An 18,378-nucleotide genomic window follows, 5' to 3' on the forward strand; every position below is an offset into this window, starting at 1 on the left:
TTTTTTTTAATAACATTACATAAAATCTCTGTCTATAAAAAATCTGGAATTGGTGCGAAAAAGGCAACTGTATGAGTCAAATAAATCCATCAGACTACTGGAATCTGGACAAAATCAACTGCATTTGAATAATCCAGGTCTGCAAAAAGAAAGAAAAGAAAAATCATGTTTGCAAAAACTAGTAAACTTCTACCTTTCTCCCAGAAACCCAAAAGGTCTTCCCTCTATGGAGATGTAAACATGCCTTAACTCTAAGTCGCAATATTCATCAAATAAATTACAAGGAATAAAGTACCATGAGCTATATGTATTGTCACATTTATAGTTTCCGATTCAAAAAAGTGGGCCGTTGTTTTGTTGTTCATGGATTTTAATATGAAATCATTTCCGATAATTTTACGCTTGCAAATCATTTTTCATTGGTAACGAATCGTTCATTGAAAAACATTGAGAATGGAAATGGGGAATGTGCCAAAGAGACAACAACCCTACCATAGTAAAGACAACAGCAGAATGTCACCAATAGGTCTTAAATGCAGCAAGAAACTCCCACAACCGGAGGCGTCCTTCATTTGGCCTCTAGACAAATATATACACTAGTTTTGTAATAATGGGAGTCATTCTAAACTCAAAATTATACACTATTATTCAATTCATTAGCAGACGGTTTAAGATACTCATTTTACAATTTTTCCTTTTTTCATGTTTTGTTTACATCCAATCTTTGCATATTTGCAAGACCTTTTCTAGTTCATGACAAGGGGAAACTGCTTCATAAGCTACCGAAATGAAGATCGTTATCTTTCATTTCAGATCTGTATTACAGTATCAATGCAAAGCACTTTACGAGTTCGATTGTTATGAATTATATTGTCTTTCTCTCTTCTCCGAAATTAAGACCATGCTCCTATTTTAAGAACGGACGTACATTTGCAACAATGAAAACTGAAACAATAGACTCTATAAAGTTATAAAACTATGGTTTGAAGTAGCAAGTGTTATTATATGGCAAATTTCGACAATAAGCATGACTACATATATCATTCTGCAACCTCGTTCGCAGACGGCGCGAAAATTTAACCCCCCCAAACTAACTTAACAATAAATTTACATTTTGTTTAATTCTAGACTAGCAAAATTTGCAATGATTATTTTGGCCCTTTGACCTTGCTTTGACGGGAAATTGTACAGTAAATATTTTTTTACGACCGGGTAAAACAGAAAATTAGTATGAGAGATATCGAATGATGATATATGTAATATGGCAGTGGGTTGGGTGGGTGCATTAAAGTCATTCACTAAGAGTCTGTTTGAAAAATGTCATTCATTAAATAGAAGATGCCATTATTTACATTTGAATTTCTGAAATAGTGTACATACTCTTTCTGCTAAAACCTGTCAGGCATTTTTAAATTTGTAAGGCAATCAATGTCAAAACCCAACTTGAAATGTTGATGCAATGAAAGAATACAATGGAACCATTATGTGTCAATAACATTTTCAGAAGATGTAGAAAAAAACAAACATATTCATTATTCATACTTAGAAACTGCAATGTCTTTAATAAAAAAAATAAAAAAAAAAAAGATTGTCGTAGTATGTGTCCACTTGCCCATTATGTAAGACTGTTTAAAAATATTTTGATGTATGTTACGGTTAGCGTTTATGTTTTGTGTCCCTAAGATTACATCTGATTTTAATCATGATTTGCAATTGGACGGAATAAAACCCAAAACATATTAAAAACGCACGATAGGATTTTTGATCATTTTACACTGAATTGTGGAAATAATTATGAAATACGTCACTACATGTATGTTTAAGCATTTATTCAAAAGAGAATTGAAATGAATTTAAGTTTTATGAAGAAAAAAATATTGTGTATCGGTATAATTTCAAATTTGATACACGTAACATTCATATTAAAACAACTAATTATATTTATAGCTTCATCTCAGATTCCTCCTGGATCACCAGTCATCGACGGACCTCAAGTAGTAGTTCAGAATTCACAGATAACATTAACATGTACGTCTGCCAGAGGTGATCCACCACCGACTGTGAAATGGTTAAAAGACGACACGGAAATAACAACTGGTGTTTCTACAACTACTGTTGGTACAGCAGTGACAACATCTTTAACGTTTACTGCTACTTTAGATGATCATTTAGAGGTTTATGAGTGCCAAGCAGAAAATGGTGTCCTACAAAACCCACTTACTACTACTAAATTCGTCGAGCTTCACTGTAAGTTTCGTTCTTAGATCAAACTATTAAGTACTCTTTGATCTACGGGTAGATAAAGTTTGTTTGTAGTCAAGCCGTCTATTACATGTATATATTTCTATTATTATTGCATCTAGAACCACAACATTACATCTTGCTGTTGTCATTTTAGTAAATACAATAGCATAGCACAAATGGGTCAAATCTGGATGAATAAAAAGGTACCCTATCCCTTTGTATTGTACATGACAAAATTATCTTGTTGCATTTTATTTAACTCGTTCAATTTATAACGAACAATGACATATCTGAACGCGAATAGGTGTAAGTGCAAAGTACAATGAAACCGAAAAATGTTTATAAAAAAACAGATAAATTTCCGCGGCAGTTTTATTTTCAACATTTTCACTTATTTCATAATTAGTTAGACAATTCAGTGCAAAAAAAAAGTATTGGCAACCTGGGCTTCGCCGCGCGTGACAATGTTTTCTCGGGTTAACAATCTGCTCTATCACCCTCTCAGCTATGTGTAATTTAGATATCAAAACATTCCCTTCTGAAACTACAGGACCAATTTTAACCACATTTGCAACAATGCAATCATCAACTGGGCACCTTTGTGTCTGATGACCCTACTTGCCAAAAAGACATTTAAAATCACAGAAATTATCAGGAAGGCAATTTCTACTCACAAGTTAAATTTTGCCGATACAGTTAGTAGACTGTCACTTTTTGAAAATCTGAATAATAAAATTATGTTTGACCATTATGAAAACGTTTCGAAAAAATTAAAATGACTAAAATACCGAACTCCGAGGAAAGTTCTAAACGGAAAGTTCCTCCGCAAATGGCAAAAGAGAAGAGAGATTATTTAAAATGCTTTGAAATGATTATAACGTGTTTTAAAAAACAGCATCTTTTATCAGAAATTCCAAAGAAAATGATAGAAATAAGTGAAAACCAACATATATATTTGTGATTCAACTGCTAATCACATCAATTCATATTAAAAAATACTTTATTTTATTGATAGGAAAGTTATATCAACAATTAACTACAATCACTCGTAATCCTAATATAACAGCCAAGCATAACAATTAACCAAGTGATGGAAATACTTTTGTATTAAGTCAATATATGGTTAAAAAAACCTGAAATTCTAACATTAAAATGACAAAACCTATCATGACCGATTGACTTTGTGCCCAAATTGATTTAGCTAAGATTTTCCATTCAAATTCTATGGGGATCTTGTTATTTTACATTTTCCCTGAAATTATTTATATAGCAAAGTGCTGATTAAGTGGTAGGCCGCTTCCATCTGTCACTCATTCACTAGAAATTGACATATTGATATGCGAGTCATGAAGAAACATGATATTTCAGGTAAAAATTAAATGCAACTTAAAGTTAAATTAACATGATTGTGTCAGCTGCTGCGCGTTGTCTCTAGATTAATCTGTGATTCTTTGTTTAAAATGTCAAAAATGATTGAAGTCTGTTAGAACTATAGGATCTGCTGAATATTTCGGTACCCCAGCTGTGGAAAAATAAATAGTATTTCAACTTGTTATGATTACGAATTATCTGTGTTTCACCTTAACCCCATGATTTCACGGATGTTTGTTTGCATTTCGCTCTCTCTTGTTGACTTTACACCGATTTGCTCTTAACTTATTCAAAATTAAATTAAAATAAAAAATAATTTTAAATTTCTATCTATTTGTCATGATATAATTATTTTCTATGGGCGAAAATTCCAGTGTGTGATTTTGAAAGTCTTGAAATATTCTGTATGAACTTAAGCAACGCATTTAATCAAATTCAATTGTTGGCAATAGCCAGTCCTATTAGGTCCGTAGGTCGATTTCCGTACGTATATCATTTTATTGGAAATTTCCATTAATACATAAAAGGGGACGTAACTCTTTCAAAATCCGTAACGTGTTGTTTTCATTTTTTTACAGCACAAGTTTTCGAGGGTAGGATCAGCTCATTAGTCGCTATTGATATGCTTTATAACAAACTATCTTAAATTGCCCGTTTATAAATTTTGAAATTAAACAGAAACGAAAGTTTCAACTCCTTCAGACAAAATTGGCCTCAGATGGATTTGGTAATTTTTTTTATGGTAAATGTTATACATGTATTTTGGTTAATAGCTCTTCAACGTTCTCGGCCCTTATTTACTCTTTGCTTTCAACTGTTCGGCTTTGAGCGTTCCTGATGAAGCGCTTCGGACGCGAAATTTATAACATGCTGTTTTAAAGTTTCAACAAAAATTGAAAACAACAAGTTTAATAGTTTCTTGCGCTTTTCTAGATTTACCTTCACCAGGAACGCTCAAAGCCAAACATTTGAATTCCGAAGATGTATAAGTACAGAAACCGTTGAAGAGCGATATGTGAAAAACACCTAAAATACATAGCCAAATTCAACTAAAGCCAACTTTGCCTGAGGGAGTTGAAACCTTAGTTTCTTAATAATTTCTAAATTTGCAAACGGACAATTTTAGTTAAGTTTGTTAGATCATGTCAGTACCAAAGTACTTACTACTAAGCTGATGATACCCTCGGCGACTGATAGTCCACCAGCAGAGGTATCGTCGAGGCTGTGCATGTATACAATCAAAACAAAATTATCAAGTCCAGCAGTTGCAGTGCGCATGCTGCGATTTGAACTAAACATTTATTCCATTTCCAGCAATCGTTTTTTTTTTCTTTTTTTTTCTGAGTGATTATCTCCTCTTCATGTAATCTTTGGTGAATTTGAATAAATCAAGAATTTAAAATTGATACTGATTGGACATCAAAATTATAAAAAGACGCATTACTTTTTTATTGTATGAAGTACTACAGAATTAGCAAGTGCAGCGGTTGCAGTGCGCCTGCTGCGATTTGAACTAAACTTTATATTTTTTTCCATTTCAAACAATCGGTTTTTTTTTGTTTTGTTTTTTCTGAGAGATTATCTCCTCTTCCAGCCTCTAGACAAATATATATACTAGTTCAGTGATAATGGACGTCATACTAAACTCAAAATTATACACTATTATTCCATTCATTAGCAGACGGTTTAAGATACTTATTTTACAATTTTTCCTTTTTTCATGTTTTGTTTACATTCAATCTTTGCATATTTCACGACAAGGAGAAACTGCTTCATAAGCTACCGAAATGAAGATCGTTATCTTTCATTTCAGATCTGTATTACAGTATTAATGCAAAGCACTTTGCGAGTTCGATTGTTATGAATTATATTGTCTTTCTCTCTTCTCGAAATTAGCACCATGCTCCTATTTTAAGAACGGACGTACATTTGCAACAATGAAAACTAAAACAATAGACTCTATAAAGTAATAAAATTACAGTTTGCAGTATCAATTGTTATTATATGGCAAATTTCGACAATAAGCATGACTACATATATCATTCTGCAACCCCCCGAACTAACTTAACAATAAATTTACATTTTGTTTAATTCTAGACTAGCAAAATTTGCAATGACTATTTTGACCTTTTGACCTTGCTTTGACGGAAAATTGTACAGTAAATATTTTTTACGACCGGGTAAAACAGAAAATTAGTATGAGAGATATCGAATGATGATATATATAATATGGCAGTGGGTTGGTTGGGTGCATTAAAGTCATTTACTAAGAGTCAGTTTGAAAAATGTCATTCATTAAATAGAAGATGTCATTATTTACATTTGAATTTCTGAAATAGTGTAAATACTCTTTCTGCTAAAACCTGTCAGCCATTTTGAAAATTTGTAAGGCAATTAATGTCAAAACCCAACCTGAAATGTTGATGCAATGAAAGAATACAATGGAACCATAATGTGTTAATAACATTTTCAGAAGATGTAGAATAAAACAAACATATTTATTATTCATTCTTAGAAACTGCAATGTCTTTAACAAAAAAAAAAACAGATTGTCGTAGTATGTGTCCACTTGCCTATTATGTAAGACTGTTTAAAAATATTTTGATGTATGTTACGGTTAGCGTTTATGTTTGGTGTCCCTTAGATTACATCTCATTTTAATCATGATTTGCAATTGGACGAAATAAAACCGAAAACATATCAAAAACGCACGATAGGATTTTTATCATTTAACACTGAATTGTCGAAATAATTATGAAATACGTCACTATGTTTAAGCATTTATTCAAAAGAAAATTAAAATGATTTTTTGTTTTTATGAAGAAAAAAGATATTGTGTGTCGGTATAATTTCAAAGAAGTAGGTCCGGTAAGGGCCGATTTCGGCCTCAATTTTCAAGTTCATCTAACGAAAGATTTTAGAGACTTTTTAAACACATAAGTGGCTTTTTGATTGATTAAATTAGTGTATGTAAAGTTTTTAGCTGATTGAGTCATTAAAAATACTCCGATTCAAGCTTAAATATGAACAATCTATCAAACATGCCAAAAATCGTCACTTTTCAGATGGTTTTTGTCAAAAATGAAAATGGCCGCATCCGTGTTCATCCTCAACCTTTATATATATTATGTATTATCATCAAATACAACTTACATTTCAATATTATGAATGAACACGAATGAGGCCACTTTCATTGAAGACGGAAACTGTCTAAAATTTAACTAAAATGCTACAATAACAATAATTTAGCATGACTTTATGATGCTAGTACCCGATATATGTGCATTGTATTGTAAAGAACAGCCCATAGTTATGTAGTAGAAGCATTCTACTTTTCAATAAATATATTAACAATAACATTTTCACAATTTTCTAAAACTGCTATATTCTGGGGCCAAAAAATGGTTTTACTGAACCTACTTCTTTGCTACACGTAACATTCATTTCATATTAAAACAACTAATTATATTTAAAGCTATATCTCAGATTCCTCCTGGATCACCAGTCATCAACGGACCTCAAATTTGATACACGTAACATTCATATTAAAACAACTAATTATATTTATAGCTTCATCTCAGATTCCTCCTGGATCACCAGTCATCGACGGACCTCAAGTAGTAGTTCAGAATTCACAGATAACATTAACATGTACGTCTGCCAGAGGTGATCCACCACCGACTGTGAAATGGTTAAAAGACGACACGGAAATAACAACTGGTGTTTCTACAACAACTGCTGGTACAACAGTGACAACATCTTTAACGTTTACTGCTACCAAAGATGATCATTTAGAGGTTTATGAGTGCCAAGCAGAAAATGGTGTCCTACAAAACCCACTTTCTACTACTAAATTCGTCGAGGTTCACTGTAAGTTTAGTTCTTAGACCAAACTATTTAGTACTCTTTGATCTACGGGTAGATAAAGTTTGTTTGTAGTCAAGCCGTCTATTACATGTATATATTTCTATTATTATGGCATCTAGAACCACAACATTACATCTTGCTGTTGTCATTTAAGTAAATACAATAGCATAGCACAAATGGGTCAAATCTGGATGAATAAAAAGGTACCCTATCCCTTTGTTTTGTACATGACAAAATTATCTTGTTGCATTTTATTTAACTCGTTCAATTTATAACGAACAATGACATATCTGAACGCGAATAGGTGTAAGTGCAAAGTACAATGAAACCGAAAAATGTTTATAGAAAAACAGACAAATTTCCGCGGCAGTTTTATTTTCAACATTTTCACTTATTTCATAATTAGTTTGACAAATCAGTGCAAACAAAAGTATTGGCAACCTTATCTTCGCCGCGCGTGACAATGTTTTCTCGGGTTTACAATCTGCTCTATCACCCTCTCAGCTATGTGTAATAACATTAACGGTACAAATTTTCCTGCACCAGATGCGCATTTCGACAATCCATGTCTCTTCAGTGATGCTCGTGTCCAAAATATTTGAAATCTAAAGCTTATATAAAAGATGAAGAGCTATAGTCTAAAAGGTCCAAAAAGTATAGCCAAATCCGTGAAAGGAATCAGAGCTTTGCATGAGGGAGATACATTTCTTAATTTATAATAATTTCTTACATTTTGTAACAGCAAATTTTAATAACACAAAAAATCCGTATTTTCATGCCAGTACCGAAGTACTGGCTACTGGGCTGGTGATACCCTCGAGGACTAACAGTCCACCAGCAGAGGCATCGACCCAGTGGTAGTAATGATTTATATATCAAAACATTACCTTCTGAAACTACAGGACCAATTTTAACAAAATTAGCAACAATGAAATCATCAACTGGGTCTGATGACCCCGCTTGCCAAAAAGACATTTAAAATCACAGAAATTGTCAGGAAGGCAATTTCTACTCACAAGTAACATTTTGCCGATACAGTTAGTAGACTGTCACTTTTTGAAAATCGGAATAATAAAATTATGTTTGACCATTATGAAAACGTTTCGAAAAAATTAAAATGACTAAAATACCGAACTCCGAGGAAAGTTCCAAACGGAAAGTTCCTCCGCAAATGGCAAAATAGAAGAGGGATTATTTAAAATGCTTTGAAATGATTATAACGTGTTTTAAAAAACAACACCTTTTATCAGAAATTCCAAAGAAAATGATAGAAATAAGTGAAAACCAACATATATATTTGTGATTCAACTGCTAATCACATAAATCCAAATTAAAAAATACTTTATTTTATTGATAGGAAAGTTATATCAACAATTAACTACAATCACTCGTAATCCTAATATAACAGCCAAGCATAAAAATTCATTTAGTGACGGAAATACTTTTGTATTTAGTCAATATATGGTTAAAAAAACTGAAATTCTAACATTAAAATGACAAAACCTATCTTGACAGATTGCCCCCTTGTGCCTAAATCGATTTGGCTAAGGTTTTCCATCCATATTTATTTTTTCCCATAACGTATGTCTATTCGTTTAGTTTCATTAAACACAAACGGTATGGGAGATAAGTCAAAACGAAATGCATTATTCCAGTGGTGTCAGAAAAAGAATTTTGATTTTATATGTTTGCAGGAAACTCATTGTACAACATTTGTAGAAAATGAATGGAAAACAGAATGGGGAGGGTTCAGTTTTTGGTGTAACGGGACTTCCGTTTCCAAAGGGGTAGCAATTTTAGTGAAACCAAATTTAGATATAAACATTACTGAAAAATATAAAGATGCGGAGGGAAGGAAATTGATAGTTGAATTCAAATTAGACTCAAACGAAACTATTAGAATTTTTAATATCTACGCCCCTAATAATGGCATAGAAAGAAAACATTTCTTTAATAAGTTAAAAATAGATAAAGAAAATGATATTGTGAATTACGTTATGGGAGATTTTAATTGTTGTCTAAATAGGAAATTAGATAGAAAACATATGTCCAAACGTGAAGATGCGGGAAATAATGAACTAAAAAATTTCATTGAAAAAAGTGAACTGACGGACATTTGGCGTCTCAGATATCCAAACAAAAACAAAAAACAATATACATTTTCAAGGGGTCAATCATACTCGGGAATAGATTATATATTCACTAGTGAGAATATCGATTGTAGAGTAAACAATGCAAAAATTGTTTATTTTCCCTTCAGCGATCACGACGGCGTAACAATTACTATGAACATCGTCGAACCAGAAAGAGGCCCGGGTTATTGGAAAATGAACAATAGTATAATTAAAACCGACCTTTTCAAAAATACTTTTGAAACATTCTGAAAATCTTGGAAACTTAACATCAATAATTTTAAAGATAAAAAGGAGTTCTGGGATTTAACAAAAACTAAAATAAAGGACATAACAATAACTGTTTGAAAGAAACTTAGGTTAAATGAAAATGAAGTTAAAAATTGGGAAAATAAATTAGAAAATTTGTTAGAAAATTATGGAACACAACAAAATCTGAATGAGGTTGAAAAACTAAAACATGATATATATAAATATTACGAACAAAAAGCAGAAGCAGCACGCATAAGATCAAAAATAAATTGGTATGAAAAAGGTGAAATATCCACAAATTATTTTTTCAGATTAGAACAAAAACGAGGAAAAGAAAAACTATGGTCAAAAATAAAAGCAGAAAATCATGAAAATGGCACATACAAAAATAGTATTAATGAAATCTTAGGTGAACAATTAAAATATAATGAGAAACTTTTTACCTCGGGGGGTTGTAATAGAGAGGCTGGGGAAAAATTACTATATAATGTAAATAAAACTCTATCTGAAGCAGAAAAACGGTTATGTGATGGTGAAATTACAAAAGATGAAATTTTCAAGGCAATTAAATTAATGAAAAGGAATAAATCACCAGGGGAAGATGGCATAACTGCAGAATTGTATCAGGAATATTGGTTTTTGATACAGGATGAGCTTACGCAAATATTAAAAGAAACCTTTTTTGATAAAACACTTTCCGAATCGCAGAGACTTGGACTGATAAGCCTATTATTTAAAAGTGGGGAGAGGGAGGATATTAAAAACTGGCGACCTATAACATTAATAAATGTAGACTATAAAATTTGCTCAAAAATTCTGGCTGAACGTTTGAAAATAGTTCTACCATCTATTATAGAAACAGATCAAAAAGGGTTTGTTAAGGGTAGAAATATTTTTGATTCTAATAGAATGCTGCAAGATATTTTCGATTTTATAGATATGGAAGACGAAGAAGGATCAATCCTTTTTCTTGATCAAACAAAAGCTTTTGACTATGCAGAATGGGAATGGTTAGATGCATGTTTAGAAAAAATTTAATTTGGGAAAAATTTCCGGGAATGGGTTAAAATTTTACTAAAAAATGCTAAAACATGTTTAATGACTAACGGTTTTCAATCAAGAAACGTCCCAATTTCTAGATCAATCCGTCAGGGCTGTCCAATATCAACGATGCTATACATTTTACAAGCAGAGCCGATGGCAGCCACAATTAGGACTAATCCGAAAATTCAAGGAATAAATTTACCCCCACCTGACATAAAAAATGAACAGAAAGAGGTTAAGATTAACATGTTTGCAGACGATACACAATTTTTTTTAATAGAACAGAGGAATCAATCGAGGAAACATTCAAGGTTTTAGAAATTTATAAAAGCATCGGGTGCTAAGATAAATTATGAAAAGACTGTAGGGGTATATTTGGGTCGTTGGAAAAATAAAACACCAAAATATAAAAAAATTAGGTGGTCAAGCGAACCAATTAAAGCATTGGGAGTCATGCATGGATACAGTGTTGATATAAAAGCTATATGGTTAGAAAAAATAAAGAAGATTAAGGCGTGTCTTGAGGTTTGGAAATCTCGTGACCTAACATTGAAGGGCAGGGTCTTAATATTAAAATCATTGATTATATCTAAAATAGGGTTCGAAATCGAAATGCGAGGTATACCTGAAAAATATAAAAAAAGAAATAAACAATGTCATGTGGAATTTTATATGGGAGGGAAAAGTAAATTTAATTAAAAGGGAAGTGTGTTGCTTACCGGTAGAGGAATGGGGGATTGGTATGATCAATATAGACTCGTTCATTAAATCAAAACAAATCAAAAGTATGCTAAAGATTTTAAGATCAAAAACCGATAACTGGAATACAATAGCCAAATGGTGGCTACAGAAGTTTGATATCAAATATAATTGTGATAATTTTTTATCAAAGTGTTCGGACTTACGAGGATTACAAATGAAAAACTTTCCAAAATACTATCTTGAGTTAATTAAAACGTGGTCAAAATTTTTAAGTATACAACGTCCAATAAATAAAAACGATATCCTAAACCAACAACTTTTTGGAAACATAAAAATTCAATACAACAAAAAAACGATTTTTTTCGCTAACTTCGGAAAAAGTGGAATTCATACAATAAAAGATATTTGGGATGAAGAAACGAAAAACATCAAAAGTGACAACTTTATATACAATACTCTTAAAGATAAGAGAAACTGGATCTCGGAATGGACAAGGCTGAAATTAGCTATTCCAAAATTGTTCAAGGACAGACTCAAAACGTCCACGTTGATCCAGAACCCCCCAAAAATGGTTATTACATTAAAAATACATTTGAATTTTACGATAAACAGAATAAAGTAGTAATCCCAAGTGAGATATCTTTAACATTAATCCAATATTCGTTAAATTTAGATATAGTTCCAAACTGTCAAATAAAATGGAATATTCAGTAAAATTCGGAATTACCGTGGAAAAAGATCTGAATAAATTTAAATAAAAGTATGTCCTCTAGGAAAGCAAATCAAATTAGCTGGAAAATTGTTCATAACATTATCTATACGGAGCAAAAACTATTTAGAATCGGCAAATCAAATAATGGCAAATGCCATTTTTGTAAAACAGAAAACGAAACTCTCACACACCTTTTTCACAGCTGTAACATTATAATGGTTGTTTGGGAACACATTTTTGATGCGCTTAAAACATATAATGTACTTAATAACACTGTATATATTCCATTGAGCGAAGAACTTATCATACTAGGAATGTACGATTACAACAAAAAGTACAATGTCATAACTTATACGATTATGACATGTATGAATAGAGTTAAATGGATTATTTGGAAATGTAGGAATATAATCAAATATCAGTCTAAAAGTTTTACTTCCAGTCAATTGATAGCATATGCAAAACGGGAACTGTGCAGTTTAATTGAATCTATGGACAAATCATTATCATCTAAAAAAGAAAATTTTGCAGCTGAAATAAAACTTATAATAAATCTTATACATTAGTAAGTGACGTAATAATTTGTACTTACTTTCTTTTCCTTTTTAGAACATAATACATCCAACGATAGAAATATACAATACACGCATTTACAAGGTCGAGCATGTGACCTATAAAATCACTGACCGACACATAACAATGTAATCCAGGTGTTAAAAGTACAAAAAATAAAATGTCAATTATATAAGTAAAGGTAAATTATTGTGTAGATTGTAGTGTATTTTGGGGGACTTTTGATGTATTTTATTTACTGGTAGAATATTGTGAATAATTTATACGCAAACTCAATCTGTGTAATTAAATTATGAATGTATAACTTATGTATGGAAAAAATATAAAATAGATTTTTTTTTATATAATAGAGTCCACCGTTTATCCCTGGACGTTGGATCATTGTAAACACAGGGCCCCTTGTGTATTCTTCCCTGGGTTATACAAGGAAAATTGTATTCAGGTGATTTTCAATAAATGTATTTCAAGTCTTAAAAATTCTATGAGGATCTTGTTTTTTTACATTTTCCCTGAAATTATTTATATAGCAAGGTGCTGATTAAGTGGTAGGCCGCTTCCATCTGTCACTCATTTACTAAAAACATTTACATCATTGTGTCAGCTGCTGCGCGTTGTCTCTAGATTAATCTTTGATTCTTTGTTTAAATTGTTTTAAAAGGATTGAAGTCCGTTAGAACGATAGGATCTGCTGAATATTTCGGTGCCCCAGCTGTGGAAAAATAAATAGTAATTGAACTTATTATGATAACGAATTATCTGTGTTTCACCTTAACCCCATGATTTCACGGATGTTTGTGTGTGCATTTCTATCTCTCGAGTTGACTTTACACCGATTTGTCTGGATTTGTTTTTAACTTATTCAAAATTAAATTAAAATAAAAAATAATTTTAAATTTCTATCTATTTGTCATGATATAATTATTTCATATGGGCGAAAATTCCAATGTGTGATTTTGAAAGTCTTGAAAAACTTTGTATGAACTTTAGCAACGCATTTAATCAAATTCAATTGTTGGCAATAGCCAGTCCTATTAGGTCCGTAGGTCGATTTACGTACGTATGTCATTTTATTGGAAATTTCCATGAATACATAAAAAGGGACGTAACTCTTCTCAAAATCCGTAACGTGTTGTTTTCATTTTTTTACAGCACGTCTAGTATTCGAGGGTAGCATCAGCTCATTAGTCGCTATTGTTATGATTTATAACAAACAATCTTAAATTGCCTGTTTATAAATTTTGAAATTAAACAGAAACGAAAGTTTCAACTTCTTCAGACAAAATTGGCCTCAGATGGATTTCGTAATTTTTTTATGATATACGTTATACTTGTATTTGGCTTTATAGCTCTTCAACGTTTTCGGTCCTTCTTTACCCTTTGCTTTCAACTGTTCGGCTTTGAACGTTCCTGACGAAGCGCTTCGGACGCGAAATTAATAACATGCTGTTTTCAAGTTTAAAAAAAATTAAAAACAACAACATGAACAAGTTTAATAATTTTTTGCGCTTTTCTGGATTTACCTTCACCAGGAACGCTCAAAGCCAAACATTTGAATTCCAAAGATGTACAAGGAAACCGTTGAAGAGCGATATGTGAAAAACACCTAAAATACATAGCCCAATTCAACTAAAGTCAACTTTACCTGAGGGAGTTGAGTCCTTAGTTTCTTAATAATTTATAAATTTATAAACGGACAATTATAGTTAAGTTTGTTATATCATGTCAGTACCAAAGTACTTACTACTAAGCTGATGATACCCTCGGCGACTGATAGTCCACCAGCAGAGGTATCGACAAGGTTGTGCATGTATGCAATCCAAACAAAATTATCAAGTCCAGCAGTTGCAGTGCGCATGCTGCGATTTGAACTAAACATTTATTCCATTTCCAGCAATCGTTTTTTTTTCTTCTTTTTTTTTTCTGAGTGATTATCTCCTCTTCAAAGATGTACTTATGTAATCTTTGGTGAATTTGAATAAATCAAGAATTTAAAATTGATACTGATTGGACATCAAAATTATAAAAAGACGCATTACTTTTTTATTGTATGAAGTACTACAGATGTATATATTTCCTGGTGATCGTGTATTGACATGTTATGTGAAATACCATATTTTTCGTTGTTATTGACATCAGAAGGATGACCTTCCATTAGCAGATTTTGTAGCTGTAAAAACGCAGTATCTCGTTTTAATTTATACAAGTTATATTTCAACGTGAATAGCTCATGACAAAAACTCACCACCTCAATATACAATCACTGAACTGAAGACTGAAAATATTCAACAATAAGGAAATACTTTCCATGAAAAAGTATTCGATGGAACTGTCATAAAATTCGTTGCAATTCTGATCAGATTGGTTTTTGCAGGAGTTTCGAGTTTCTTAAAAATATGGATTTATTTACTGCAATGTAAATACACAATTTTATAAATTTACAGTAAATGTCCAAGAAGAACAACAGAGCTGTTGAAGGGCTATTTTTTTTCTAGCAAATACAAATTTTCAATTGTTTTGTTTATATTGATTACTCATCTATCATATTTCTTTAATATTGTCACTACAACCCAACACTTTGACTAGACCAACTCCTTTCATACCAGGACAAGCAGGCACATGACAAATATTGCCCTTTTGCAGCCATATAAGTAAAGAATTTCCTTAATAAAGTAAAATAAAAATAAAAAAACGACTTCGAGGAATATTAAAACAGAAAAAGTCCCTAACGAAATGGCGAAATCAAAAGCTCAGAAACATCAAATGAGTTAATACCAACTGTCATATTCCTGATTTTGTAAAGACATTGAAAAGATCGTTTCCAAGATACTTAAAAATGTATAAATTATAACAAAAGACTATTTGCTTATCAACTGTATTGTTTAATAGATTCACCAGATACACCAACGTTCGATGGACCAAGTAATTTAACCCCAGGACAACAAGGCTTGTGGACATGTATGTCGTCCAATGGTTTTCCGGCTGGCGTTATGTCCATGAGAAATCAAAACAAAAATACTCAATTTACATCTGAGTTTACATCTTATACTGTATTAGATCAAAAATCCTATGATGTGACCGGTACTTTAACCTGGAGCCCTGTAATTGTTAACAATGGAGATACCATTTGCTGTGATGTAACACATACAACTACACTAGGCAGTACTCCACAGACAGTCTGCAGACAAATTACAGTCGCTCGTGAGTATTTTTTGTAAATTTGACAGCTCAGAAAACTTGAATCATTTAAGTTTTCTAGTTTGTTAGGTATAACCCTAACAAACATTGTAATCTTTGTTATCAATATGTTATAAGATTTAGATTATATTTTTTATTAGTTAATAATAAGCAAACTACAAACGGAAAACAAATAAATTCCTTTTGTAGATTTTTCCTAGCCGGCAACACGTGATACACTGGCATTATTGAGTTAATAGGCACCAACGATTAATATTATATGTAAATTATGTCATAGATTCGTGCAGTCGATATTAGCCATTCAATAAATATGTTATAGTGTGTGTTTTTTATATTGCAATGTTACACTACTGTCTCATGTTAGTTTGAATGTTGGCGCCGGTTAACACGTTTAAACCCACTACATTGAAATGCAGCTGTCTTTAGTCAGAAGCATGTAGCTCGCCGGTTGTCGCTTGCTTGTGAGGTTCATTCGTGTTTCTTGTTTCTCTTGTTTTTATATATATTAGACCGTTGGTTTTCCTGTTTGAGTTGCTTTGCACTACTGATTTGGGGCCTTTTATAGCATACCGTTCCGCGTTAGCCAATGTTTTGTGTTGAAGACCGTACTTTTGCATATACTTGTTAACTTTATATAAAATGGGGGATGAGTGGATAGTTGTCTTTTTTGTGCTCATACCACGTCTTTTTATTTATATTATAAAAAAGATAGTTTTGATTTGCTATTAAAATAACTTATTTAAAAAATGGAAAACTTTTAAGACTAACTTTTTTTTATTGCCTTTATGCAAATTTATTACTAAATTGAATAACTAATCTTGGTAAATTTGTTAACACAGTAGTTTTGCTTTTTTGTTTAATTATTAACAAACAATTGTCACTAATCATAGAACAATTAAAAAAGTTTAAACAATTGTATTTTATGTTCTTAGCCATTGATTATGAGTGTATGGTTCACCATTCAATTTGACAAGTCTAAATTTGAAAACACTCAAATATTACAAAGGTTGAAGAGAAACATGTGTTAACATTCTTTAATTACTGTATACAGAGATATAAACATTTTTACATATTCTTTTGGGTGAAAACTGTGGTTATGCATTTACTTATAGTGAATAATTCTGTTTACATTTTTACAAGTGAATTGATATGCATTTATCTTCTTCTAATTTTCATGATATGTATTACTTGATCTATTTTAATTGACTGGTTCGATTATCAAAGACCAGTCCATCTATAGATAGGTGTTTTGGTGTACACTCATCAATGAAGTGTCCAGTTATTATCATTGACCCGGTTAAAATAAATAAACATTATATGTGTTTTCTCAAAGTAAATAGTGAGACACAACCGTTGATTTTCTTCTAAAATGGAGTTTAAAATATTTAATAATTGTCACATTTTGGAAATTGTGAATATGAAAGTATAATTATGACGACGGCAGTTGCAAAATATGCATATGCATATGTCGTAATTCTAAACATGTTTTGATAAACACTTTTTATCCCTTTTACTCTAAATGCTTATTTGTATTGTAAGGGATGGAGGGATTGGGTAGGGCAATAAGTAAATATTCAATTATCAAAATTACTTCCGGTCTAAACCATGTTTAAATGAACATGCAGGCATCTTATACGTTCAGGTATTTCACATCCAATCTTTCATGGTAATATTCTTTACAAAGCACACAAATGTCGGCATTCACCTCAAAAGCTAACCAAACCTTTAAGCAGACTTATTCAGAAGGGATATAGTTAAATATAGTTACATATAATTGGAAATGTTTTAAACAGAACATTAAAATAGCCGATACTTTAAAATGATATAATTTTTAAACCAATATATTCGTCACATATCGTTTACTTCTTTTGTATGTCCGTTTAATGACACTGATACGTGATAATAATCTCAATAATTATCATAACGACAATCACACACATCTTCAAATAGACTGTCCTTATGCAAATTAAAACGTAAGCTCGACTAACTCACTGATGCGAGACATTCGTGTGCTGCTTGTTTTTAAGAAAGACAAAAGATACCAAAGGAATATGTAAACTCATAAGTAAAAGGGAACCAGATAATGCAACCGGAAACTCAAACAAACAAAAGACAAACAGCAGTACAACAAAAATTGTAATTAAGCATCAAAACTGGGGGTGATTTTCTAGTACTACGGAATGGATCCTAGTAATTTTATAGGGAAATCATCTTTACAATTGCACATCATAATAGTAAATTTGGTTGCTGTCCCCTTGAAATGCTCAAAGCATGCAATTTTATTTG

At 31.6% G+C, this 18,378-nt stretch overlaps 2 protein-coding genes across 4 annotated transcripts in view; one reads left to right on the plus strand and one right to left on the minus strand.

Annotated features, from left to right (window-relative positions):
- The window catches only part of LOC143078641 (synaptogenesis protein syg-2-like), a 147,003-nt gene that overhangs the window by 64,491 nt on the left and 64,134 nt on the right, over positions 1–18,378 (minus strand). The window lies entirely within an intron of this gene.
- The window catches only part of LOC143080082 (uncharacterized), a 65,137-nt gene that overhangs the window by 5,854 nt on the left and 40,905 nt on the right, over positions 1–18,378 (plus strand). For 2 of the 3 annotated variants that reach the window (XR_012979612.1, XM_076255756.1), the window contains exons 2-4: positions 1,948–2,247; positions 7,186–7,485; positions 15,784–16,095. Coding sequence is in view for 2 of the 3 variants with exons in the window: in XM_076255756.1 (XP_076111871.1) it covers positions 1,948–2,247; positions 7,186–7,485; positions 15,784–16,095 (912 nt within the window). In the remaining variant the exon portion in view is untranslated. Of the gene's footprint in view, positions 1–1,947; positions 2,248–7,185; positions 7,486–15,783; positions 16,096–18,378 lie in introns of those variants that run through there. The other variant, XM_076255757.1, reaches the window with a different exon arrangement.

The sequence above is a fragment of the Mytilus galloprovincialis genome, chromosome 6 (assembly GCF_965363235.1).
Source record: "Mytilus galloprovincialis chromosome 6, xbMytGall1.hap1.1, whole genome shotgun sequence".
NCBI classification, from domain to species: Eukaryota; Metazoa; Mollusca; class Bivalvia; order Mytilida; family Mytilidae; genus Mytilus; species Mytilus galloprovincialis.